This window comes from Neoarius graeffei, chromosome 24 (genome assembly GCF_027579695.1).
Source record: "Neoarius graeffei isolate fNeoGra1 chromosome 24, fNeoGra1.pri, whole genome shotgun sequence".
Taxonomy (NCBI): domain Eukaryota; kingdom Metazoa; phylum Chordata; class Actinopteri; order Siluriformes; family Ariidae; genus Neoarius; species Neoarius graeffei.
This window is the reverse complement of record NC_083592.1, coordinates 45,472,108-45,496,048: the sequence shown is the minus strand read 5'-3', so window position 1 is coordinate 45,496,048 and position 23,941 is coordinate 45,472,108. Positions and strand designations below refer to the sequence as shown.

General features: G+C 42.4%; 1 protein-coding gene across 1 annotated transcript in view; it reads right to left on the bottom strand.

The window, feature by feature from the left end:
* pnpla7b (patatin-like phospholipase domain containing 7b) overlaps positions 1-23,941 on the bottom strand; it is a 192,217-nt gene that overhangs the window by 13,830 nt on the left and 154,446 nt on the right. Inside the window, exons 22-29 of the mRNA XM_060907369.1 lie at positions 11,897-12,046; positions 9,912-9,975; positions 9,648-9,816; positions 8,303-8,485; positions 6,642-6,760; positions 4,384-4,540; positions 4,171-4,287; positions 39-108 (exon numbers count right to left, since the gene is read on the bottom strand). Of these exons, the coding sequence (XP_060763352.1) occupies positions 39-108; positions 4,171-4,287; positions 4,384-4,540; positions 6,642-6,760; positions 8,303-8,485; positions 9,648-9,816; positions 9,912-9,975; positions 11,897-12,046 (1,029 nt within the window). The remainder of the gene's footprint in view (positions 1-38; positions 109-4,170; positions 4,288-4,383; positions 4,541-6,641; positions 6,761-8,302; positions 8,486-9,647; positions 9,817-9,911; positions 9,976-11,896; positions 12,047-23,941) is intronic.

The window sequence follows — 23,941 nt, the reverse complement described above, 5'->3', positions numbered from 1 at the left end:
AAGAGAAGAACAGAAGAATTTGAAGGGAAAGCGCTGACCGTCGGTGTGCACTCTCATGGCAGAGGCGCTGATATCTGTCGTGATGTTAAAGTATGGAATCCAGAGGTCCTGTAAGAAAGTGAAAAAAAAAAAACACCCACACAGAAGCTCAGAATTAAATAAGGGTGTATAAATAAAAAGGTTACACAGCTGCATGACTCATCACAGCTCTGATAATGAGTTGATGAGATTTCTCAGCTCACAGGGAACACAACCGAGCATGCTGAACAGCAATACCTTTCAAGCTCAGCAAGCAAGAACAAGCAAGAACAAACTACATAACAATTACAGGCCTTTGAGATATAATTAACATTCTTGTACTGCACTGTATTTACAAACCCCTTATCAAGGTCTTTACCAAGCTCAGGTGCTCCACAGGTGGGCCATTCTCAGAAAACGTGATGAGCAACGGTAAAGACATTTCAAAATTTTTGTACATACTAATTTTAGTTAATCCCTGTAAATATATTTAATAGATAAAAAAGCATATGAATTCACAAAGCAAGAAATATCATATCATTATTATGAAAAAAATAATAATGCCCAGTTGTTGTCTTTACCGTGACCCTGTAGAGTCACGGTAAAGACAACACTGGGTAAAAGTAAAGACATCTCATGGCATTTTTGGGTCACTGAGTGCACAAAAAAAAAAAAGATAAACAAATTACGCATTTATTATCCCGTCCTTACTTGCTACTTGGCTAACTAAACTTTTTCAACATGCAGCAGTATTATCTTTAGCATTCGGGGTAACGGCAAAGACAGTTAATTTCCCTGACATCTCCAAATTTCATATTTACCTGATCAGTATCCTGGATTCCAACATTCATGCACCAATGATTTTTTTCAAAATGGCTGCTCAATAGCCCGGTCCTTCCTCATGTAGCTGTACTACCCTCTATTGTCAAAGTCCTGAGTTACAGCATGATTTTACCATTCGGGTAACGGTAAAGACATCCAGAAAGTACACATTCTTGCACGTATATTTTAGGCTATACACCAAAAATCAGTGAAGCAAAGATCATAATATTTTCCACAATAAAAACTGAAGGTATAGAGGTAATATTTCAGAAAGAATAGTGAAAATAAAATTAAAAAAACAAAGGAATTATTTTCATTCAAATTTCACTAATCCTCATTTAGACACATGGTGGTAAAGACATCTTGGTATATTTAGGCTAAATAGAATTTTTGCAAATGCAGACAAGTTGTCTAAATTTTTTTACTGTGCTGTTAAATGCTTTCTTAAAATAAATTTATAATAGACGGCCAGGATTAATGGTTTTAGAGAGAAAAAAATACAAGCTTCATGTTTAAAATTGAATTTGTCACATTTTCTGAGAATGGTCCAGGTAAAGGACTGGTTTTAAAGAGGAAAACTGCAAGAAAACCTTGACAAGGCTTCACCTTCCTGCCAATCAATTAACCTTGATGTCTCTTAATGCTTTGAATGTGACCTGGTTCGATTCCCTGGACCAGCAGGAATGGCTGAAGTGCCCTTGAGCAGGGCATCTAATCCCCAACTGCTCTCCAGGCTGCTCTGGGTATGTTGTACATCGCTCTGGATAACAGCGTCTGCTAAATGCCATTAATGTAATGTAATGAATGCAGAGTGAGCTGTTTATAAAGGAAACAGAGGGTTCTGTCTGGAGGTATAGCTAATTTCAGGGCCAGAAAATGTAAACCAAAGCCTTAAAGGGGCCAACTCAGCCTTCCCAGAATCCAGTTTGTTGTTTTTGTTTTGAAAGCATGTGACAGCTATCTGCTAGCTCTCCATGCAGCAAAACCTCCGCAAATTAACTGTTAGTGATACCTTCGAAATCAATCTCAAATGTTTCTTTCACAACAGAATAATTGGATGGTGTAGTGGTTAGCACTGTCGCCTCACACCAAGAAGGTTCTGGGTTCAAACCTCACAGCTGATGGTGGCCTTTCTGTGTGGAGTTTCCATCTTCTCCTCCGGGTTTCCCCCACAGTCCAAAGACATGCAGATTAGGTAATACCCAGCCACTGGGGTTGTACAAGCCAGTGCATACTTCGTGCCAGTCCCAAGCCCGGATAGATTGGGGAGGATTGTGTCAGGAAGGGCATCCGGTGTAAAACCTATGCCAAATCAAAGATGTGGAACAGATCCACTGTGGCGACCCTGAACACACGTGAGCAGCCGAAAGAAGAAGATGATACCATATGAAAACAACTTAAATATAGATGTTTTAACAACATATCTTCAATTGTATGTTACAATTGAAGATATGTTGCCAGATTGTTTTTGGACTATCGCCATCATCGAAAATGGTGACTGGCTGCTTGGTGGAGAGGATTCTGGGAAGGGTGAGCTGGATACTTTAAATCAAGAAACTAATTACATTCATGGCATGGCAAAACTGCAAATCACAGCTGTTCTATGGTAGCTTAAAGTGTAATTAAAATTTAATTAAAATGCATATTATATACTTTTGGTAACACTTTATATTAAGTAAAGAATAAAACTTGCGACAGGGAAATAATCAATGGCAAGAAGGTGTGATGGAAATTCCTCGGTCTTAAAGACTTTCTGCCAAAAATGCCAAAACCTCACAGAAATCTTTACCATATCAACAATTACACACATTTTTGATGAATTTATTTGGAGCGTCCACGATACAAGTCCTCATGTTAACTGTTACTATAGAAACTATATCATATTAGAGTGACTGCATTAATATAAACCATATAAACCTGTGATTTGCCCCTCAGACAAAACTTGTCATGCTCCGCTCCGGACATCCACTCCGGAGATTATGAATCTCTCACGCCAGCACCGATCCAAATCCGGAACGGGAATTCCTTCATGCCTGCATTCACTTCCTGGTTTTCTCTGCTGTTATAAAAACGCCGTTCCCAGACAGGAACTTTGCCAGAACGTCTCGCTTTGCTTCTAGCCGTTTCTGTGCCTCTGTTATGTTTCATGGTTGTTTGCTCAAGCTCATTTTTCTATTTCATGGTTTTTGCACTAAGGGTTTATTCTAGTTCATGGTTTTTGCACTAAGGGTTTATTCTAGTTCATGGTTTTTTGCACTAGGGTTTTTTTCTTGTTTTTGGTTTCTTGTCCTAGCATTTTTTGTCCTTGCCTGTTTCGTGTTCTTGTCTAGTTCTCTGTCTATTGTTATCTGGATTATTTTTGCCATTTGTTTTTGTCCTGTTTGTTTACCCTTGTGCCACACCCTTTTCCCTGGATTAAAACTCTCTATTTATTTGATTACTGTCTGTGTTCTATTCTTGGATCCTACTCACCACATCTCACCTCCCATAACAAAACTAGCATCAGAGCTACTGTTAGAGAAAACTAATCAACACCTCTGACCAATAAGAATCGAGAATTCAGCAGCGGCGTGGTAAGAGTCCCTCCACAAGCATTAATTACAGCATTCAGCATACAGTAACAAACCATAAAGTTCAAAATTAATAAAATACACCTTTATTAAAGATAATTAATATTTTTTTTCTTCTTAAGAAACCATAACAGATTATCAGCAATTCTGCTAATTTATGATTATGGATGGAAACTGAAATAAAACGACCCAGTCAGTTTCTTTTGTTCTGCCCATTTCAGTAAACATGTGCTTCAACAAGCTGTTCAGATTTCCCTCCCCTTTCTATGTCACAAGGGGAGCTCATTAGAATAACCCCACCCCCTCACCTAGGTATCTCCACTCATGGCTTGAGAACCGCCTTTGTGAATGAATATTCAAGAGGAAAGTGCAACCTGATTGGCTGGCAAAAGAAGGCTGTGGACCAAGCAGTGGCTCATTATCATTTAAAGGAACAGGCCGCTCCTCAAATGGGCTGTTTAGACAGCGTGAGAAGGGAGCTGTGGTGTTTTATCTTTGTGGTATTTTGACAACGTCACAGACATTTCATTAAGACCTCAGGGCAGTGTGTTAACTTGTGGAAAAGGGGTAGGTCATATTTAAGGAAACTTTGTATCTAGGGCTGAAGAAAAGATCAGAAAAAAAAGAATGTGGATTTTCTCCACATGATAAGACTATTTAAGCTCAGAGAAAGAGCTCGTATTTATCATATCCTAGACTTGAATCAAAGACAATTTAAAAAACCTTAACCCGGAGCTAAAAAGTTCACACTATTTCCCACCTCAATTTGTTTGTCCTTAAACATTGCACTGATGCTGGAGTTAAAGGACGCCCCGGTAAACATGGAGGTCACTGGATACGTCAGGTCTAGGATTTTCTTAAACATTGACCCAAATTCCTAGAAAGCAGATGAGAAACAAATAAACAATGTGTTTGAAAATCTAGACAGTTGTTGAACACAGTGCTGCTGAAATATCCGGTCTGTTGTTCTCACCATGGCCCATTCACGTGCTCTGACTCTCATTCGGCTGTAGCTTCTCTCCTCGGCAAACAGCGCCCCCATCAGGGAGCCGATAGAAGTGCCGCCCACCAGATCAACCGGAATCCCTGCTTCACACAGAGCCTGGATGATGCCCACCTGAGAGCAGCCTCTGTAGGGTGGAGAAGGTCAGTCAGCTGAAAGGAATGTAATCCTGCACTAATAATATGCACATGTTTAAATAGAGCTCTTTTCGCATCATAGATGACGACTGAAAGAGAATATAACTGAAACCCAGGCATGCTTTATATCATCTTTTCACCCACCTTTAATATAATCCAGAGTCTGAGAGGTAAAAAGTACAGACAAACAAACACGATCAGCAAAGGATACATAAACACACACATGCATATATCTAATCAGATTGCAAATTATGTATAGGACAGAGAGTTCCAAGAAAATTCCAGCAAACAGAAAGGAAAAATACTGAAATTCAGTGGAGAACGTGTGCACAAAGCAACAGTAAGAAATCAGCATCTGATAATTAGCATTTCCTTCATTTTTTACTGACCAAAGAGACCACAGTCCCTCAATGGGTGCCACTCGTTCTCTATTGACTCACAAGACTGTTCTTCATGAACTCACAGCTCAAATTTCACCTCGATAAAACTGACAAGAAGCAAAAGTAACTGGTTCGAGAAGCAAATATGAGACTTTCACGTCCCACGTCCTTTTCCTTTGGCTATTCTGCCTGGAGAAAACATTTATTCGTGTTTTTTTTTTTTTTTTCCCTGACCGCTGCTTTAGCTGAAAAAAAAAAGCATAAAATGTCACTTCAGTTGTATTTTACATCTGTATTTGTGTCAGTCCACCAGATTTTCATATCAGATACTCAGATTATGGATTTTGAGTTATACCTGCTGCATTAGTCCTGGGTATGACTTTAAACTGCAACCGGTGGTGAGTCTCAGGTCCAGGAGGACTTGAGTATTGGGGGAAAATGGAGTTACCCCTTAATCACCATTGCTCCCAGGTCTGTTCTGACCCGGAGTGGTAGCACCTGCCTGGGTTCCAGCTATGGGTTAAATAGTACGTCACCAATAAGGTGCTGGCAGCAGGGCGCTTTTCGATGCAATGTGGCAGATGAACCCAACAGGGTCAATGGCGCACCACCGGATGGCATGTGGAAGACCCACTCAAATGGTCAACGGATGACATCACTGGGCAAGTCACTTGTCACTGTGAGGCAACTTCCATACCCATCAGGTCTGTGGCACTTTTGTGCACCACTTGCCATCAGGTCTGGCGGTCCAGATAGACAACACAGTGGGGGCACGACATAGTTTGTCTTACCCTACTGTACAAGGTGCTTCGTTAGGAGAGGAGAATAGCATGCGAGAGCTCACAAAGACAGACATTCCATGGCAGCTTGGCAGGGCCGTTCGTGCCGCTGGTGCGGACCTCGCGGCCCATCTACGTTTCTGCGCATCCTAATGAAGGAGTCATCATCGCTAGTGATGGATAGCCGCCGATGACGGCATTACACTCCCAAGCCTCCGTATGCAGGAAATACAACCCAAAGTGAAATTGGACCAAGGGAAGTTACTGTAAATCTGACATGAAATCATGTGCACACAACCCAAAATGGTACATTTTCCAGGTACTGACTACAGATAATACAGAACTTTGTGAATCCATCAGGAGACGATCTCGACTGTAGATTATTGGCAAATTTCCCAGATTTGTTGAGCAACAGACCAGAAAATGCTACTCGGAAGGTCAGGAAAACGTGGTGAACTATTAGCGCCGCCAAGCGAATGTTGCGCAAAAACAGAGCTTGCATGATTGGTGCATTTTCACAACAAATCAAAACATCATTCGTTGATTTTTATGGCAGAAGGAAGATCTATACTTGTTTTTGCACCATTCTGTGTCATCTCGAAAGACTATTGTGTTTATGGAAATCCCAGGAGATTAGATTAGCAGTTCTAATTTGTAAATGTTAAATGCTAAACTGTTGGCACCTCTGTTGAGTCCATTTGTGTTATTTAGTGGGTGGAGAGGATCGCAGAGCTGAAATTAAATCAATGTTTAGACTAATGGGAAATATTGGAAAGTCATTAATTAAAATCGATTAACGTGTCATGAATATGGGCATGTGTTTGATTGATGATGGTGCTGGCAGCAGGTGTTGAGTGAGTGAGCAGAAATGAAGTGTGTGTTTGTGCGTGACAGCGAGAGAGAGAGAGAGAAAGTGTGAGACAGAGCAGTACCTAGCACCTCCTCCCCCTAGCACCAGGGCTATGGCATTGCCTGTCAGCAATCGGGCCAGGCGAGAGAAATCAGAGTGGCGATCTGGAGGCTTCTCAAACACACGCTGATACATCTCTCTCTAAAAAGAAGAAAATGAGAGAGAGTACTTTTTTTTTCTGTGTGTGAACTTGAGATCAGCATTTCCATTAGGCATATCAGATGCTCGCTGACCGTGCTGTGAAAATTGGGCATGCAGATGCTCATCTATGTTTCCAAATTTATTATTGCTTAACTCTTGAATATTTTATATTGTGAATAGGATGATTAGAAAGCTTATAACCTCTGCTTTCCAAAGAAATTTATATCGTTAAGATCTGTTCAGTATTTTGGGAGTAACGGCAGGTTGAAGTCAGTACAACAGAGTAAACTCTCTGCTCACGGGACATCGGGAAACTGCCGGTGCTTTTCTTTTTGAATCACAGGAAAGTGGTCAGGCTCTCTCTCTCTTCTGATCGGTTTCTGACTGGATTACTCATGAATATCAAATCAGATAACTTTTATAGGGATGTTCTCTCGCGCTCACTGTTTCTAATGAAGTATTCAGCAAAATTTTCCGTCTGCTAGTTTTGATGTTATGATTCACGGAAGACTTTGAAATGAGTTTTCATAGCTTTACCTACTTATTTTTTCAAATCAAACTGATTCATGTAAATAAATAGCTATTTTAGAATATAACTGGAGTTGTTTTGATGAAAAATATTGGGATCTTAGTGGTCGGAATAATATTTAAAAAAAAAAACAGAAGTCAGAAACTCGAGTGTCAATTTCAATTAAATTAACTGGAATCATTTATTGGATGTGGATCAGACAGATTTTTCAAGGTTAGCCTTGAAAGCTGTGAATATTAATCGAAATAATAATTTACATTCTTTCACATAAACACTAGTAGGCCCTACTTAGAAATACAAAGGCCTACAGAGCACAGAGGGTATTAGAAATATTCTTTTATTACTTTTTGATTGTGATAGAGAATGGGAGATGTGAATGACATTCAATGCTTATTTATGCAGATTTTATAATTAAGATTGATTTCTGTATAAATGAGAGTTAAGATCAGCTTTATATTGCACAAATAAAGCCATCTGGTGAAACTTTGAAGAAGAGAGAGTACCGATTTAACGCTTTTACCTAATTAGCATAATTAATACTAATTAAATACTAATTTGCATCATTGGTTTTTACTCATTTATCAAACTTTGTATTCAGTATACAACCATCTATGTGCTGCCAATTTCCATGTAAATATCCTGAAAAATAAAAAGTTATTAAGAAAAAAAACATTTGATCTCATTGGTTAATGAGGCCCATTTTGGACCATGTGCTCCTCATACAGAATATTACTGCAGTTTTCTAAAAATTAAGCTGTTTTTTCAATCTTTGATTTGTAATACCTCAAGAACAGATAAACATATTTTAACTCTGTAAAGTATGTTGTCCTGCATTCAATTCTGAATTCATTGAGAGCAGTTTCAAGCAATTTGGACTGAATTTGAATTTTCACCTGATATGCCTATTTACATTAATGGTGAGATTAGCATAAACTGGCTGTGTGTGTCAGATCACTCAGATCATATTTTCGCATTAGCAGTTAGTTTTAAAATGAGCGTGTCGGCTTTGGCACCAGTTTGGGCAGGCTCCTGCGACTGAAAACCCTACGAGGGCAGGACAGGTGCAGATGTCTGGAGATCCAGCTGCGCATGTTCAGCCACTCAGCTGTTCCTCGAGGTGGAGGTCCGTCCTCCCGATGCAGGAGCACCAGCTGCTTCTGAGCCCGAACCGCGCTGCCCTCCAACATCTGCTCCAGCTACAGCAGACAAAAAGATGCATATGAATGTTCACAATATCAGTGCTTTTGAATTCTCATCACTGACTAGTCAGATGTTGATTAACTTTTCTATAACAGTACAGAGCTCGACATTAACTTTTTAATCTACTCGTCCAGTCAGACAAGCAGCAATGTTTTTCACTCGTCCTGCCCATAACCTTTTTATTACTATGTATTTAGTAGTTCAGTGAAAGGAAAGCGGTTAACTTTAATTATGAACATGCTATGTTCATTGCTCTGTTGATAGTGGGGTTTGCTTGCTGACCGGTGAACTAGCTAGTGTTAACCCTCTCTCATGTTATTTGCCCTGTTGATAGTGGGCAGGGCTTGCTGAGCGATGAACAAGCTTTTGATCTGTAGCCTGTTAACTAAAACAGGGCAGTCGAGCAGTAACGTTAGTCCAACACAGTAGCAGAGACACTTTCACATAAAGGCAGCAACAGCCACCGTCAAATGGTGCGGTTGGAGTCTTGTTCTCGGACTTGACTCGGATCAATAGTGGACTCGACTGAAAATTTTCTTTAATGACTTGGACTTGAACACTGGGGACTTGAGACTGCCAATCACCTGAAAAGTACTGCGCTTATTGAAGACAAAGCTGATTTACAATTAGCAATGTTCACAAAACTCCATAACAGGGAAGCTGAAAATGACAAAATGATGACTACACGGTAAAAAAGTGTGTTAAATCCTCCAGTAATGCAGCTCAGCCACTGCAGCTACCACAGGCACACACACTACTTCTTCCAACTGCTATGGATTGACGTTACATTTGTCATAATTGAACACCTAGGGTTATTTGTTTTAATTTACAAATTTGTTTTAAATTGTGTTCTTTCAAATCAGTGATTTGATATTAATATGAAATTTTCACTAAATTAATATGAAGTCAAATCGATCAAGGTTTACATACGGTAAGTGAGTTTACTTATATGTAAATGTACGCTCAGGAGTTCTTGTATTTCCAAATGTTTTTTTTTCTGAAAATAAATTTTTTTCCACGTATACCATGTTGATAAAAGAGGCCCAATATGTATAGGATTCTAGGAATTTCGACCAAAAAGCACTTTTTTTTCCAAACTATAAGTAAAAAAATTCAAGCATCAAGCGCAGTGTGTATAGTGTGTGCATGTGTGTGTACCTCTCCTACAGTGGGTTCTTGCTCTCCCAGGCCCACAATGAGAATACAGTCGGCCTGGCGGATACAGCGTTGCGTCCACGGAGTCAGTGTTCCATCTGACTGATACACAACGATCCTGTGGATGTCCTCCTGCTGGCCCAGCCAACTGGACAACCGATACTCATGAACACTGAACATGAGACAGGACAGTACAAGTCACAGAGATATAGTACCTGGAAGAGAGAGGTTGTGCTACAAAAATGCTGGCTGAGTAACCAGGCTGACCTGTCAAGTGCTGCGGCACCCAGGCGCTGTTTGATGATGTCACTGGTCAGGAGTAAAGTGGGCCCTGGGATAGGGACAAGGTCATGATCATTTGTTATTAAAAAAAAAAAAAAAATCCCCACACTACATACAGTTGTGGTCAGAAGTTTACATACAGTGACATGAATGTCATCTTGGATATGAATGTCATGGCAATATTTGGGCTTTCAGTAATTTCTCTGAACTGTTCTTTTTCTGTGGCAGAATGATTGTATAGCATACATCTTTAATTTAAAAAAACCTACAATTTGGTGCACAAGTTTTAATTTTCTTTGGGTTTTCTGAAATCAACACAGGGTCAAAATTATACATACTGGGTCAAAAAATTTACATATGCTCACTTAGATTATTAATTCAGAGGTGCTGAAACTTCCAAAATGTATTTTATCTTGCCAAGGCCAAGGTCTCTTAACTTCCTGTTAGTGATCATGATTGACTACAGCTGGTAGCTCTGTGCCTTCATAAAAAGGGTTTGTTTACAGCACTCATTGGATTGACCAACACACAGTAAAATGGGAAAGTCCAAGGAGCTCAGTGCAGATCTGAGAAAGAGGATCGCAGATGTACACAACTCCAGAATGTCTCTTGGAGCCATTTCTAAACAACTGCAAATTCCAAGATCAGTTCAAACAATTGTATCCAAGTTATTGTGAGGTGTAGTCACTTTGCCAAGCCACTTTGCTTCAAGAAAACCCAAACTGTCACCCTCAGCTGAAAGGAAATTGGTTTGGATGGTTAGGAACAACCTGGGAACCACCATGGCACAGCCCTGCCATAAACTGGAAGCTGAGAGATTACTGTCTATAGTTCAGATCACCATGGACTAAGAGGCTGCTATCCAAGAAATAATCCCCTGTTCCAAAATTGACACCTTCAAGCTTAACTAAAGTTTGAAGCTGACCACATGGACAAAGAAAAAGCCTTCTGGAGGAAAGCTGTATGATCAGATGAGACAAAGATTGAATTGTTTGGCCACAATGACCACCATGTACAGAGGGACACTGTACCAGCTGGTGGTGGTGGTAGGATCACCATACTCTGGGGTTGTTTTACTGACAGTGGAACTGGTTCATTGCACAAAGTGGATGGAATAATGAAGAAGGAGGAATTCTTCAGCATAAACCATCAGAAACTTGAACACGACTTGGGAGTTACAACAAGACAGTGAACCCTAAACACGCATCAGAGCTGGTTGTGGAGCTTAAAACAAGTCCTGACTTCAACTCTATTGAAAATATATGGACCGTGCTTATAAGTCAAGTCCATGCCAAGAAAAAAAAATTAATTGAACTCTACCAATTCTACCATGAAGAGTCATGAAAAATCCAACTATAATTCTTCCAGAAGCTTGTTCATGGTAAACAAAAAATGTTTGGTCAAGGTGAATCTTGCAAAGAGATATTTTACCCAAATATTAGGTGTGCTGTATGTATATTTGTGACCCAGTATGTATATTTTTGACCCTGTGTTGATTTCAGAAAACCCAAAGAAAATTAAAACTTGTGCACCAAATTCTAGTGTTTTTTCTTTTGTAAAGATGTATGCTGTACATTCTGCCACAGAAAAAGAATAGTTCAAAGAAATTATTGAAAGACGAAATGTTGCCATGACATTTATATCCAAGATGACATTCATCTCACTGTATGTAAACTTCTGACCACAACTGTATCCTGCTGATATCTTTCGGCTTATTAAAATACTCAAGCTTCTCTTTCCCACTGATTAGACAGAGTGTTTTCTCCACTCAGATATTTCATTTCTTCCTTTCACTTGTCTCTTGTCTGAATATTAAGATATGTAATGTATATTAAAATGACTTTTCATGTTCGAGTACCTAAGCTAAACAGAAACTTGAAAAATATTAGCAATTTAGAATTGCCCAATTTTTTTTTTTTACAAATGTAAAAAGGGGCATGGCCTTATATAAGGCTGTGAGGTGAAGTTACCGATAGCACTGAGAGCGTGCTGCAGCTCCAGAGCAAAGGATGTCATGGGCACGTCATCAGAAACAGGCAGGATGGAAACGGTTGACAGGTTGGAGACAGGATTACCTGCATCCCACTTACTGCCAGAAGAGTGCAGACCCAAACCATGAGCTTGGGGGTGCAGCCAGGAAAGGAGAAAATCAGGGGGAGGGAAAATAAAAGAAAGTATGTTATTTTATAATGTTTATCAATGCTGTATTATTATTATTATTATTATTATTATTATTATTAACTAACCTCATTTCCAGAAAAGTTTAGATATTTTCCAAAATGCAATAAAAATAAAAATCTGTGATAATTCACGTGAACCTTTATTTAACTGACAAAAGTACAAAGAAAAGATTTCCAATAGTTTTACTGACCAACTTGATTGCGTTTTGTAAATATAAATGAAGTTTGGATTTGATTCCTTCAACACACTCAAAAGTAGGGACAGAGGAATTTTTACTATTGTATGACTACACCTTACCTTTTAATAACACTTTTTAATCGCATGGGCACTAAGTTTTCCGATTCTCCTCTTCATGATGCGCCATACATTCTCTATAGGAGACAGAGCTAGACTGGCAGCAGGCCAGTCAGGCACACGCACTCTGTCTCCAAAGCCACGCTGTTGTAGCCCATGTAGAATGAGACCTGGCATTGTCCTGCTCAAATGAGCATGGACTTCCCGGGAAGAGACGTCACCTTGATGAATATGTCTCTCTAAAATCCCAATATATGCCTCTGCATCAATGGTACCTTCACACACATACAACTCAGACATACTGTTGGCACTGATGCCCCCCATACCATCACACGTGCTGGCTTTTGCACCTTTCTCTGACAACAAACTGGATGATCGTGTTCACTTTTGACACTGAGAACTCAACATCCAGTTTTCCAGCAAACAAGATGAAATGTGGACTCTTCGGACCACAGAAAATGTTTCTACTGTCTTTCGGGCCATCTGAGATGAGTTTGGACCCAGAGAAATTGGCAGCATTTCTACATAGAGGGGAGGAATCGCTTCCTCCTTGCGAAATAATTACAGTTTGCATTTCTGGATGCAATAGCAGATTCTGTTAAGTGACAACAGTTTTCCAAAGTACTTCCGAGTCCATGTGGCTATATTTGTTACATTAGCATGACGGTTTCTCAGGCAGTGCCACTGAGGGCTTGAAGGTCAGGCACATTCAACAGCAGTTTCTGACCTAGCCCTTGATACATTGAGATGTCTCTGAATTCCTTGAAACTTTTCACAATATTATGTACTGTAGATTTTGAAAGACCTAAAACCTTGCATTGAGAAATGTTCTTTTTGAATTGATTAAAAATTCTCTCACAAATTTGGGCACAAAGGTTTGAGCCACGCCCCATCCTTGCTTGTAAATACTGAGCCTTTGATGCTGCTCCTTTTATACCCAATCATGTTCCCAATTAACCTGCTTATTGTGGAATCTTCCAAAATGGTGTTACCTGAACATCCTGTAAACTTTTCAGTCTTATTTTGCCTCCGTCCCAATTTTTTTTGAATGTGTTACAGGCATCAAATTCTAACTTTGTTTATATTTAAATACAATTAAGTTGGTCAGTTAAATAAAGTTTCACATGAAGTACAAAATCACAGGTTTTGGTTTTTATTGCATTTTGGAAAATATCCCAACTTTTCTGGAAATGGGGTTAGTACTTCTCTTCACTTTTCCAATCAGCTTTAAGATAATAACTTGAGCTTTATAGAGGAAAACATACAAGAGGTGGTACTTAGGATTATATACTAATGTTTTTATACTGTTTCAAATGTATAAAGGGAGTATAATGTTAATTTGTCAAGAACAATGACAAATTTGTTTCATTTCTTTGTTCCTTATTTACTTCCTTTCTTCCTCTTACTTTTGAGGCTGTTGATGCTGCCTTCAGGGCTGTGGTTTTTGTCCACATGGGAAATGTTGCATGTCTGGTTGACCACAGGATAGCTCAAGTAAGGAAAGATTTACCTTTACAGCATTTGGCAGACATGCTTATCCAGAGCGACTTATATTTTCTTATTTATGCCAATGAGAAGTTGAAGGTTAAGGGCTTTGCTCAAGGACCAGCACTGGCAGATTGATTTGAAATCACAAGCAGCTTCTATCTCAAGCAGGTAGACAGGTGGATCTGACTTATCTTGGAAATATTTATACCTGATGCCTGTATGCAGTGATTACATTAAACTAAGGACATGACCCCTGAAGACTGCAGGGACCAGTGTACCCTCTTTATAATGGGCACTCCAATACTGTGTATGGAATTAAATATTTGTAACTGAGCTGTAACTCACTGGCATTTTAACTTTGATCATGGAAATCATTGTTTAGATTTTAGAATTGAACAGTGACATCTTTATAATGCTAAAATGTTTCATGTTAATGATGGATACATGAACTGCAAAATAACCTACTAGACTTTTTCACACTATGACATCCGGAAATGTATGTTTGATGCAGTAAGTGCTGGCTTTTTCCACAGTTGACACCAGAAACACCCACACTTCTGCTTACTCGTTCAGCTCGAAAGTTCTCACAGCTCTACCACAGCATCTAATAATGCAGCAGCTCACTCACCACTCCAATCCCAACTGGAAACCTGGTTGCCAGTATTGTAATGGAAATTTGCTTCATGCTGGGAGTCCCTGGGAATATTGCTGTAGTGGTACATTTAGCTGGATGGCTGAAGGTAGACAGTTTCACCCCCAAGCCTGATGTTAAGCCTGGCCATATCAGATCTGCTCACTCTGCTTCCTCTGCCAGTTTGGATTTGGGCTCTTCTTCATGGCTGAATCTTTGGCGTGATCCTGTGTAAGCTCTTCTCCTATTTGGTGTACTTAAGCTTGTATTGTAGCACGTGTGTGGTTTTGATGAGTGTTTAGCGATATATGCAAGTGCTGCATCCTCAGAAATGGAACAAGCTTGGCAAGAAAGGAAAGAAGATACTCTTGAGTGGAATTTGGATCTTCAGTGGAATAATATTGGCCTATGCTCTTGTACAACGCAATGTAAGTCGGGACAAGGAAGGATGGCTTCTGTGCATGCGGTGCTACCAGAATGATGTTGAACAAGTGGCTATTTTAATCTTGGAGATCCTAATTTTGATGGTTTCATTCCTCACACTGGCTTACTTCTACTTTTGTCTTCACCAGGGAGTTAATAACTCAATTTTCTTCAGCAGTAACTGTGGCAGCAGGGGCGTGGTCAAGCGTCGGTTTGTGACCGGAGGGGGGAGTCAGGGAAGGTAAGTGGCAGAATCACTGCACCTGATGTCAGTTAACATGTGTTTTGTGTGTCTTCCCTAGTGACCACGCCCTATATAAGGAGAGAGAGGGCAGAAGAAGGGAGCTGTCTCCCCAACCAGATGCCTTGTGTGTGTGTGTGCATGTGTGACTGGGAGAGTGGCAAATAAGTACACTGAAAAGTGGAAAATAAAAAGAGTTTTGGTGAACTCAGTTCTGGCCTGCCGTCCTTCTGTGCTCCACCCACCCGTCAGAATTCCTACAGTGGTGCCGAAACCCGGGACCGGAGCACAGAGAAGAACAGCCCCATGGAGTCCTCCCCCTTCGCAGACCTGGTCCACGCCCTCACCACGGCCCAGCAGAGCCAGCACTAGGCGCTAATCGCCCTCCGGAAGGAGCAGGAGCAAAGGGTCGAGGCCCTGGTGCTGGCACAGCAGGAAGATCGTCAGACGTTCCGGCACCTCCTCGCGTCGGAGGGGTCCACCACCTCCACGGGCCCTCCCCACCTCACCCTAACGAAGATGGGCCTGCACGACGACCCCGAGGCCTTCCTCACGCTCTTTGAGCAAGCAGCAGAGGCCTCAGGCTGGCCGGTGGAACAGCGCGTGGTGCGCCTCCTCCCCCTGCTAACAGGCGAGGCGCAGCTGGCCGCGCTACAGCTCCCCACCGACAGCCGGCTGGTCTACGCGGACCTCCGCCAGGCCATCCTCCAGCGTGTAAGGTGCACCCCCAAATAACATCGACAGCGCTTCCGCGCTCTGCACCTGGAGAAAGTCGGCCGGCCGTTCGCGTTTGGCCAGCAACTCTGGGACGCCTGCTGGCGGTGGCTGAGGGCTGACAACTGCGACGCCGAGGGAATCGTCGATCTGGTGGTACTGGAACAGTTCATCGCCCGACTACCCGAAGGGACCACGGAGTGGGTCCAGTGCCATCGCCTGGCATCGCTGGATCAAGCCATCGAGCTGGTGGAGGACCATTTGGTGGCTGTTCCAACGGCAGGACAGCAGATCTCCTCTTCTCCCCTCTCTCTCTCTCTCCCCCTCCCCTTCTGTGTCTCGTCCTTGCCCCGTTCCCCCACCACGGAGGCTGGGGCCGGCTCCACCCCAGCCAGCCCGCCGCACCCGCGGTGCCCTCCCGTTTCCCGCTTCTGTGTCTGTCTCTTCCCCCCCTCAGGTGAGTGAGCCTCAGAGTACCGGTGCAGAGAGAAAGCCCGGGCCGGTTTGCTGGCGCTGCGGGGAGCCGGGGCACCTCCAGCAGCAGTGCTCGGCAATGGAGGTGGGCGCGGTGGTCCGGATCCCCGACACGCCAGGAGCCGCCCTCGATCGGGCTGGAGCATATCGCATACCGGTGAGTGTCCAAGGGGATACATATCAGGCGTTGGTGGACTCCGGCTGTAATCAGACCTCAATCCACCAAAACCTGGTGCAAGACAAGGCATTGGGGGGAGCACAATTGGTGAAGGTGTTGTGTATGCATGGGGATATTCACAACTACCCTTTAGTGTCGGTCCACATTCTTTTTCGAGGGGAAAATTTAGTGTAAAGGCGGCAGTTAATCCTCGCCTTACCCACTCGATAATTTTGGGGACTGATTGGCCGGGATTTCGGGAGTTAATGAGGCATTTAGTGAAGAGTGGGTCCTGCCGTAGTTCAGCAGGGGGAGGTCCTGGAGTGGCATTGGTGGGAGCAGCTGTCACAGAGCCGTCTACGTCATCTCCGTGTCAGAGTGAGGAGCCGCAGGCTCCTCCTCCCTCTCTCAGGGATTCCCTTGCGGATTTCCCATTAGAGCAGTCGCGAGACGAGACTCTGCGGCATGCGTTTGACCAAGTGTGAGTAATCGATGGTCAAACGCTCCAGCCAAACGCCACCCCGTCCTTCCCCTATTTCTCCATTATGAGAGATAGATTATACCGAGTGATGCAGGACACTCAGACTAAGGAGCCGATTACACAGCTTTTGATTCCAAAGTGCCGCCGGGAATTGGTATTCCAGGCGGCTCACTTTAATCCCATGGCTGGACACTTGGGGCAGGATAAGACACTAGCCCGAATAATGGCCCGGTTCTATTGGCCAGGGATTCGCGGTGATGTCTGTAGGTGGTGTACGGCGTGCCGCGAATGCCAGTTCGTAAATCCAGTGGCCATTCCAAAAGCGCCTTTGCACCCCTACCATTAATCAAGACCCCGTTCGAAAGAATTGGGATGGATCTCGTTGGGCCATTAGATCGGTCAACACAGGGGTATCGCTTTATTTTAGTTCTGGTGGACTATGCAACGCAATACCCGGAAGCAGTGCCTCTTCGCAGTATCTCAGCAAGCAGTATTGCAGAGGTGCTCTTCCGCGTCATCTCCCGAGTCGGAATCCCCAAAGAGATTCTGACTGATCAAGGCACCTCGTTTATGTCACGCACACTGAGCGAACTGTATGGGTTATTGGGAATTAAACCGATCCGCACCAGCGTTTATTACCCACAAACGGACGGTTTAGTCGAACGGTTCAATTGCACACTCAAGAATATAATTTAAAAATTTGTTCGCGAGGACGCACGCAATTGGGATAAATGGCTCGAACCCCTGTTATTTGCAGTGCGAGACGTCCCACAAGCCTCCATGGGGTTCTCCCCATTCTAATTATTATATGGGCGTAAGCTGCGCGGCATCCTAGATGTACTGTGAGAAAATTGGGAGGAGGGACCTTCCCCCAGCAAAAATGAAATTCAATACGTTATTGACCTGCGCGCAAAACTCCACACACTCACACACTTAACCCAGGAGAATTTGCGGCAGGCCCAAGAATGGCAAATGCGCCTGTACAACAGGGGTACACGCCTTAGGGAGTTCGCACCAGGAGGTAAAGTACTCATACTGTTGCCCACATCGAGCTCCAAATTGATCGCCAAGTGGCAAGGACCCTTTGAGGTCACACGGCGAGTCGAGGACGTCGACTACGAGGTGAGGCGAACGAACGGGGTGGGGCGCTACAGATTTACCACCTCAATCTGCTCAAACTCTGGAATGAGGAGGTCCCCGTGGCGTTGGTGTCGGTGGTTCCGGAGAAGGCGGAGCTGGGGCCGGAGGTTCAAAAGGGAACATTGACATAGCATACCTCTCCGGTCCCCTGTGGAGACCACCTCTCCCCGACCCAACTCACGGAGGTTGCCCAGTTGCAGACCGAATTTTCGGACGTGTTCTCGCCCCTGCCCAGCCGCACCGACCTCATAGAACACCACATTGAGACGCCCCCAGGGGTGGTAGTGCGCAGCCGCCCTTACAGGCTACCCGAACACAAGAAAAAGTGGTTCGGGAAGAACTTGAGGCCATGCTTGAAATGGGCATCGTCGAGGAGTCCCACAGTGACTGGAGCAGCCCGGTGGTCTTGGTTCCCAAGGCCGACAGGTTGGTCCGGTTCTGTGTGGACTATAGAAAAGTCAATGCGGTGTCTAAATTCGATGCATACCCAATGCCTCGTATTGACGAGTTGCTGGATCGACTAGGCACGGCTCGCTTTTACTCGACACTGGATTTAACAAAGGGTTATTGGCAGATCCCCTTGACTCCACTATCCCGAGAAAAAACGGCCTTTTCCACACCGTTTGGCTTACACCAATTTGTTACACTTCCTTTTGGCCTGTTTGGGGTGCCCGCTACGTTCCAGCGGCTTATGGATAGGGTCCTCCGCCCCCACGCCACCTATGCGGCCGTGTACTTAGATGATATCATAATCTATAGTAATGACTGGCTGCAGCATTTAGAACACCTAAGGGCCGTCCTTAGGTCGCTGAGGTGAGCGGGTCTCACGGCCAACCCGAAGAAGTGTGTGATTGAGCGGGTGGAAGTACGGTATCTGGGCTTCCACTTGGGCAACAGGCAGGTGCGTTCCCAAATTAACAAGACAGCAGCGATTGCGGCCTGCCCGAGGCCCAAGACCAAAAAGGGGGTAAGACAGTTTCTGGGGCTGGCTGGCTACTATCGGAGGTTTATACCTAATTATTCGGACGTCACCAGCCCGCTGACTGATCTCACTAAAAAGGGGGCACCAGATCCGGTCCAGTGTACGGAGCAATGCCAGCGGGCTTTTTCTGAGGTGAAGGATGCACTGTGTGGGGGGCCACTGTTACACTCCCCTGACTTTTCTCTCCCCTTTATGTTGCAGACAGACGTGTCGGACAGAGGGCTGGGGGCTGTTTTGTCCCAGGAGGTGGAGGGGGAGGATCGTCCAGTGCTGTATATCAGCAGGAAGCTGTCGGTGCGTGAGGGGCGCTACAGCACCATCAAAAAAAGAGTGCCTAGCCATCAAGTGGGCGGTCCTCGCCCTCCGCTACTACCTGCTGGGACGCCCTTTCACCCTCTGTTCGGACCACGTGCCCCTCCAGTGGCTCCACCGCATGAAGGATGCCAACGCGCAGATCACCCGTTGGTATCTGGCACTCCAGCCCTTTAACTTCAAGGTGATCCACAGGCTGGGGGCGCAGATGGTCGTGGCGGACTTCCTCTCCCATCGGGGGGAGTCGGCTGCAGGCCGGACGGCCGCCAGGCCTGAGTCGGGCGGTGGGGGTATGTGGCAGCGGGGGTGTGGTCAAGCGTCGGTTTGTGACCGGAGGGCGGAGTCAGGGAAGGTAAGTAGCAGAATCACTGCACCTGATGTCAGTTAACGTGTTTTGTGTGCCTTCCCTAGTGACCGCGCCCTATATAAGGAGAGAGAGGGCAGAGGAAGGGAGCTCTCTCCCCAACCAGATGCCTTGTGTGTGCGTGCGTGTGTGACTGGGAGAGTGGCAAATAAGTACACTGAAAAGTGGAAAATAAAAGAGTTTTGGTGAACTCGGTTCTGGCCTGCCGTCCTTCTGTGCTCCACCCACCCGTCAGAATTCCTACAGTAACTTAATAACAAAGCTGGTGACCAGAATTGTGGTCTGTTTCTTTATTTTTTGGTTCCCAATGGTCATCTCCAACATTGTGATCATCATTGCCATGTTGGTTCGGAATGACAGTCTGTTAAGATCTGCAGAAGCTGCTGACAATATTACTGCAGCTTTGAATGAATGAATTTATTTATTTCGAACATGTATAAAAATGTATGTAACTATTTATACATACAAAAGAAAGAAAATGAAAAAAGTGACAAAAAAAGAATAAATAAAATAATATAAAGAGCTAATACATTACAATACACCGCACATTGTTCGAAAAAGGAGTGGGAAGAAGTACAATACTTTTTTTAATTTCCCACCCCTTTTTAACTACCCCGAAATCCAAACTACATTAATACACTTATAAAAATATATACCACATATACACTTCATGATTATCCATATAAATATATAATTACAAAAATAAATATATACTACATACCATATCCATATCCATATATATACATATACACATAACTATCTATATAAATATATAATTACAAAAAAAAAAATATCTACTACATACTTATCCCTGTAAATATGAAGATATCTATCCCCATAAATAAATATATACCATATACTAAGCTAGTTCTAATATAACAATCAACCCTATTCTATTTATCCCTCATCATCCTCCATTAACATATTTCCTCTGCAATATACTTGTTTAAAAATATTTTTTTGTACCTTTTTTTAAACAGATTTATATTTGCACTTTGTTTTATTTCTGTCTCCAGTCTGTTCCATAAAGTCACCCCACAGCTCGATACGCACATGCTTTTCATATTTGTTCGAACCTTTGGTTTTTTAAAATTTAGGTCTCCCCTTAGATTATATCCCCCCTCTCTCTCACTGAACATTCCTTGTATATTTTTTGGCAATAGATTATTTCTTGCTTTGTACATTATTTGTGCTGTTCTGAATTTGACCAGATCCATAAATTTCAACATGTGTGATTTTATGAATAGTGGGTTTGTGTGATCTCTGTATCCTGTTTTGTTTATTGTCCTTATTGCTCTTTTCTGTATTGTACATATCGGCTGCAGAGTGGTTTTGTAGGTGTTTCCCCAGACTTCGACACAATAAGTCAGATATGGCAAAAATAATGAGTAATATAGAGTATGCAAAGATTTACAATCAAGAATATATTTTGTTTTCCACAGAATTGCCGAGCACTTTGCCAGTTTTGCTCGTACGTATCCTACATGAGGTTTCCAGCAGACTTTAGGATCCAAAATCACACCAAGAAATTTAATTTCCTGTACCATTTCTATCTTAGTATTGTCTATTATCAATTCTACATTACAATCTATTTTATGTCTCCCAAACAACATAATCTTTGTTTTGCTTAGATTTAATGATAATTTATTTTTGTCAAACCATAGTTTTAGTTTATTTATTTCAGTTGTGATTATCTCTAAAGTCTGCTGCAAATTCTCACCGGAACAAAAAATATTGGTGTCATCTGCAAACAAAACAAATTTCAATTCTTGCGAAATTGTACATATGTCATTGATGTATATTATGAATAATTTCGGACCTAATATTGACCCCTGTGGTACCCCGCAGCTTTGACTTTCATTAACAGTTGTGTGAACCCCTTTCTGTATGCTTTCTCTGCTCGGGCTGTACAGCAGCACACAACTAGAAGAGAAAACATTTAATTCCTTCATGACGTCGAAATTTGAGAGAGTTGATGGTTTCTTGCTGATAGCCAGTGGCTTGTTGCATTTTAAATGGAACTGCAGATAATTTTACTTCTTATTGCAGTCTATTGTTATTGTGATTTGTTTGCAACTTTTAAAAGATTATTTTAAAGGGGTTCTTATGGCCTCCTTTTTTTAAATCTACAATTTAAAAAAGTGTACTTTTTGTCACTGTAACTTTTGGTATCGTGACTCTGCAAGCAATGCATTTACCTGCACAAACACCACAGGACTTCAGACTTCTGCTCAAATTTCTCAAGTTTTCAGTCAGTTTTTAAATAATAGAGTGAATAAATAAATAAATAAACTTTGATTTTTACAGCTGCTGAGTGCCAGCTCTCATGCCAACCATATGCTCTTTCTTTGGTAATAAACATTCAGAGATGCCATCATTGACAAATGAAAAACGGTAACATCTTTGAGCGCAACTTGATGAAGCCGAGCAAATCGAGGCTTCCTATTAGGCCCGGGGTCTGGGGGCTGTGACTTTTCGGTCTTATTTTGCATCTGTCCCAATTTTTTTTTTGAATGTCTTACATGCATTAAATTATAACTTCATTTATACTTACAGTCGTGCTTGAAAATTTGTGAACCCTTTAGAATTTTCTGTATTTCTGCATAAATATGACCTAAAACAATCAAATTTTCACATAAGTCATAAAAGTAGATAAAGAGAACCCAGTTAAACAAATGAGACAAAAATATTATACTTGGTCATTTATTTATGAGGAAAATGATCCAATAGTACATATCTGTGAGTGGCAAAAGTATATGAACCTTTGCTTTCAGTATCTGGTGTGACCCCCTTGTGCAGCAAAAACTGCAACTAAACGTTTCCGGTAACTGTTGATCAGTCCTGCACACCGGCTTGGAGGAATTTTAGCCCATTCTTCCATACAGAACAGCTTCAACTCTGGGATGTTGGTGGGTTTCCTCACATGAACTGCTCGCTTCAGCTCCTGCCACAACATTTCGATTGGATTAAGATCAGGACTTTGACTTGGCCATTCCAAAACATTAACTTTATTCTTCTTTAACCATTCTTTGGTAGAACGACTTGTGTGCTTAGGGTTGTCTTGCTGCATGACCCACCTTCTCTTGAGATTCAGTTCATGGACAGATGTCCTGACATTTTCCTTTAGAATTCACTGGTATAATTCAGAATTCATTGCTTCATCAATGATGGCAAGCCGTCCTGGCCCAGATGCAGCAAAACAGGCCCAAACCATGATCCTACCACCAACATGTTTCACAGATGGGATAAGGTTCTTATGCTGGAATGCAGTGTTTTCCTTTCTCCAAACATAATGCTTCTCATTTATACCAAAAAGTTCTGTTTTGGTCTCATCTGTCCACAAAACATTTTTACAATAGCCTTCTGGCTTGTCCACGTGATCTTTAGCAAACTGCAGATGAGCAGCAATATTCTTTTTAGAGAGCAGTGACTTTCTCCTAGCAACCCTGCCATGCACACCATTGCTGTTCAGTGTTCTCCTGATGGTGGACTCATGAACATTAACATTAGCCAATGTGAGAGAGGCCTTCAGTTGCTTAGAAGTTACCCTGGGGTCCTTTGTGACCTCGCCGACTATTACATGCCTTGCTCCTGGAGTGATCTTTGTTGGTCGACCACTCCTGGGGAGAGTAACAATGGTCTTGAATTTCCTCCGTTTGTACACAATCTGTCTGACTGTGGATTGGTGGAGTCCAAACTCTTTAGAGATGGTTTTGTAACCTTTTCCAGCCTGATGAGCATCAACAACGCTTCTTCTGAGGTCCTCAGAAATCTCCTTTGTTCGTGCAATGATACACCTCCACAAACATGTGTTGTGAAGATCAGACTTTGATAGATCCCTGTTCTTTAAATACAACCCCGATTCCAAAAAAGTTGGGAAAAAGTGCAAATTGTAAATAAAAACGGAATGCAATGATGTGGAAGTTTCAAAATTCCATATTTTATTCAGAATAGAACATAGATGACATATCAAATGTTTAAACTGAGAAAATTTATCATTTAAAGAGAAAAATTAGGTGATTTTAAATTTCATGACAACACATCTCAAAAAAGTTGGGACAAAGCCATGTTTACCACTGTGAGACATCCCCTTTTCTCTTTACAACAGTCTGTAAACGTCTGGGGACTGAGGA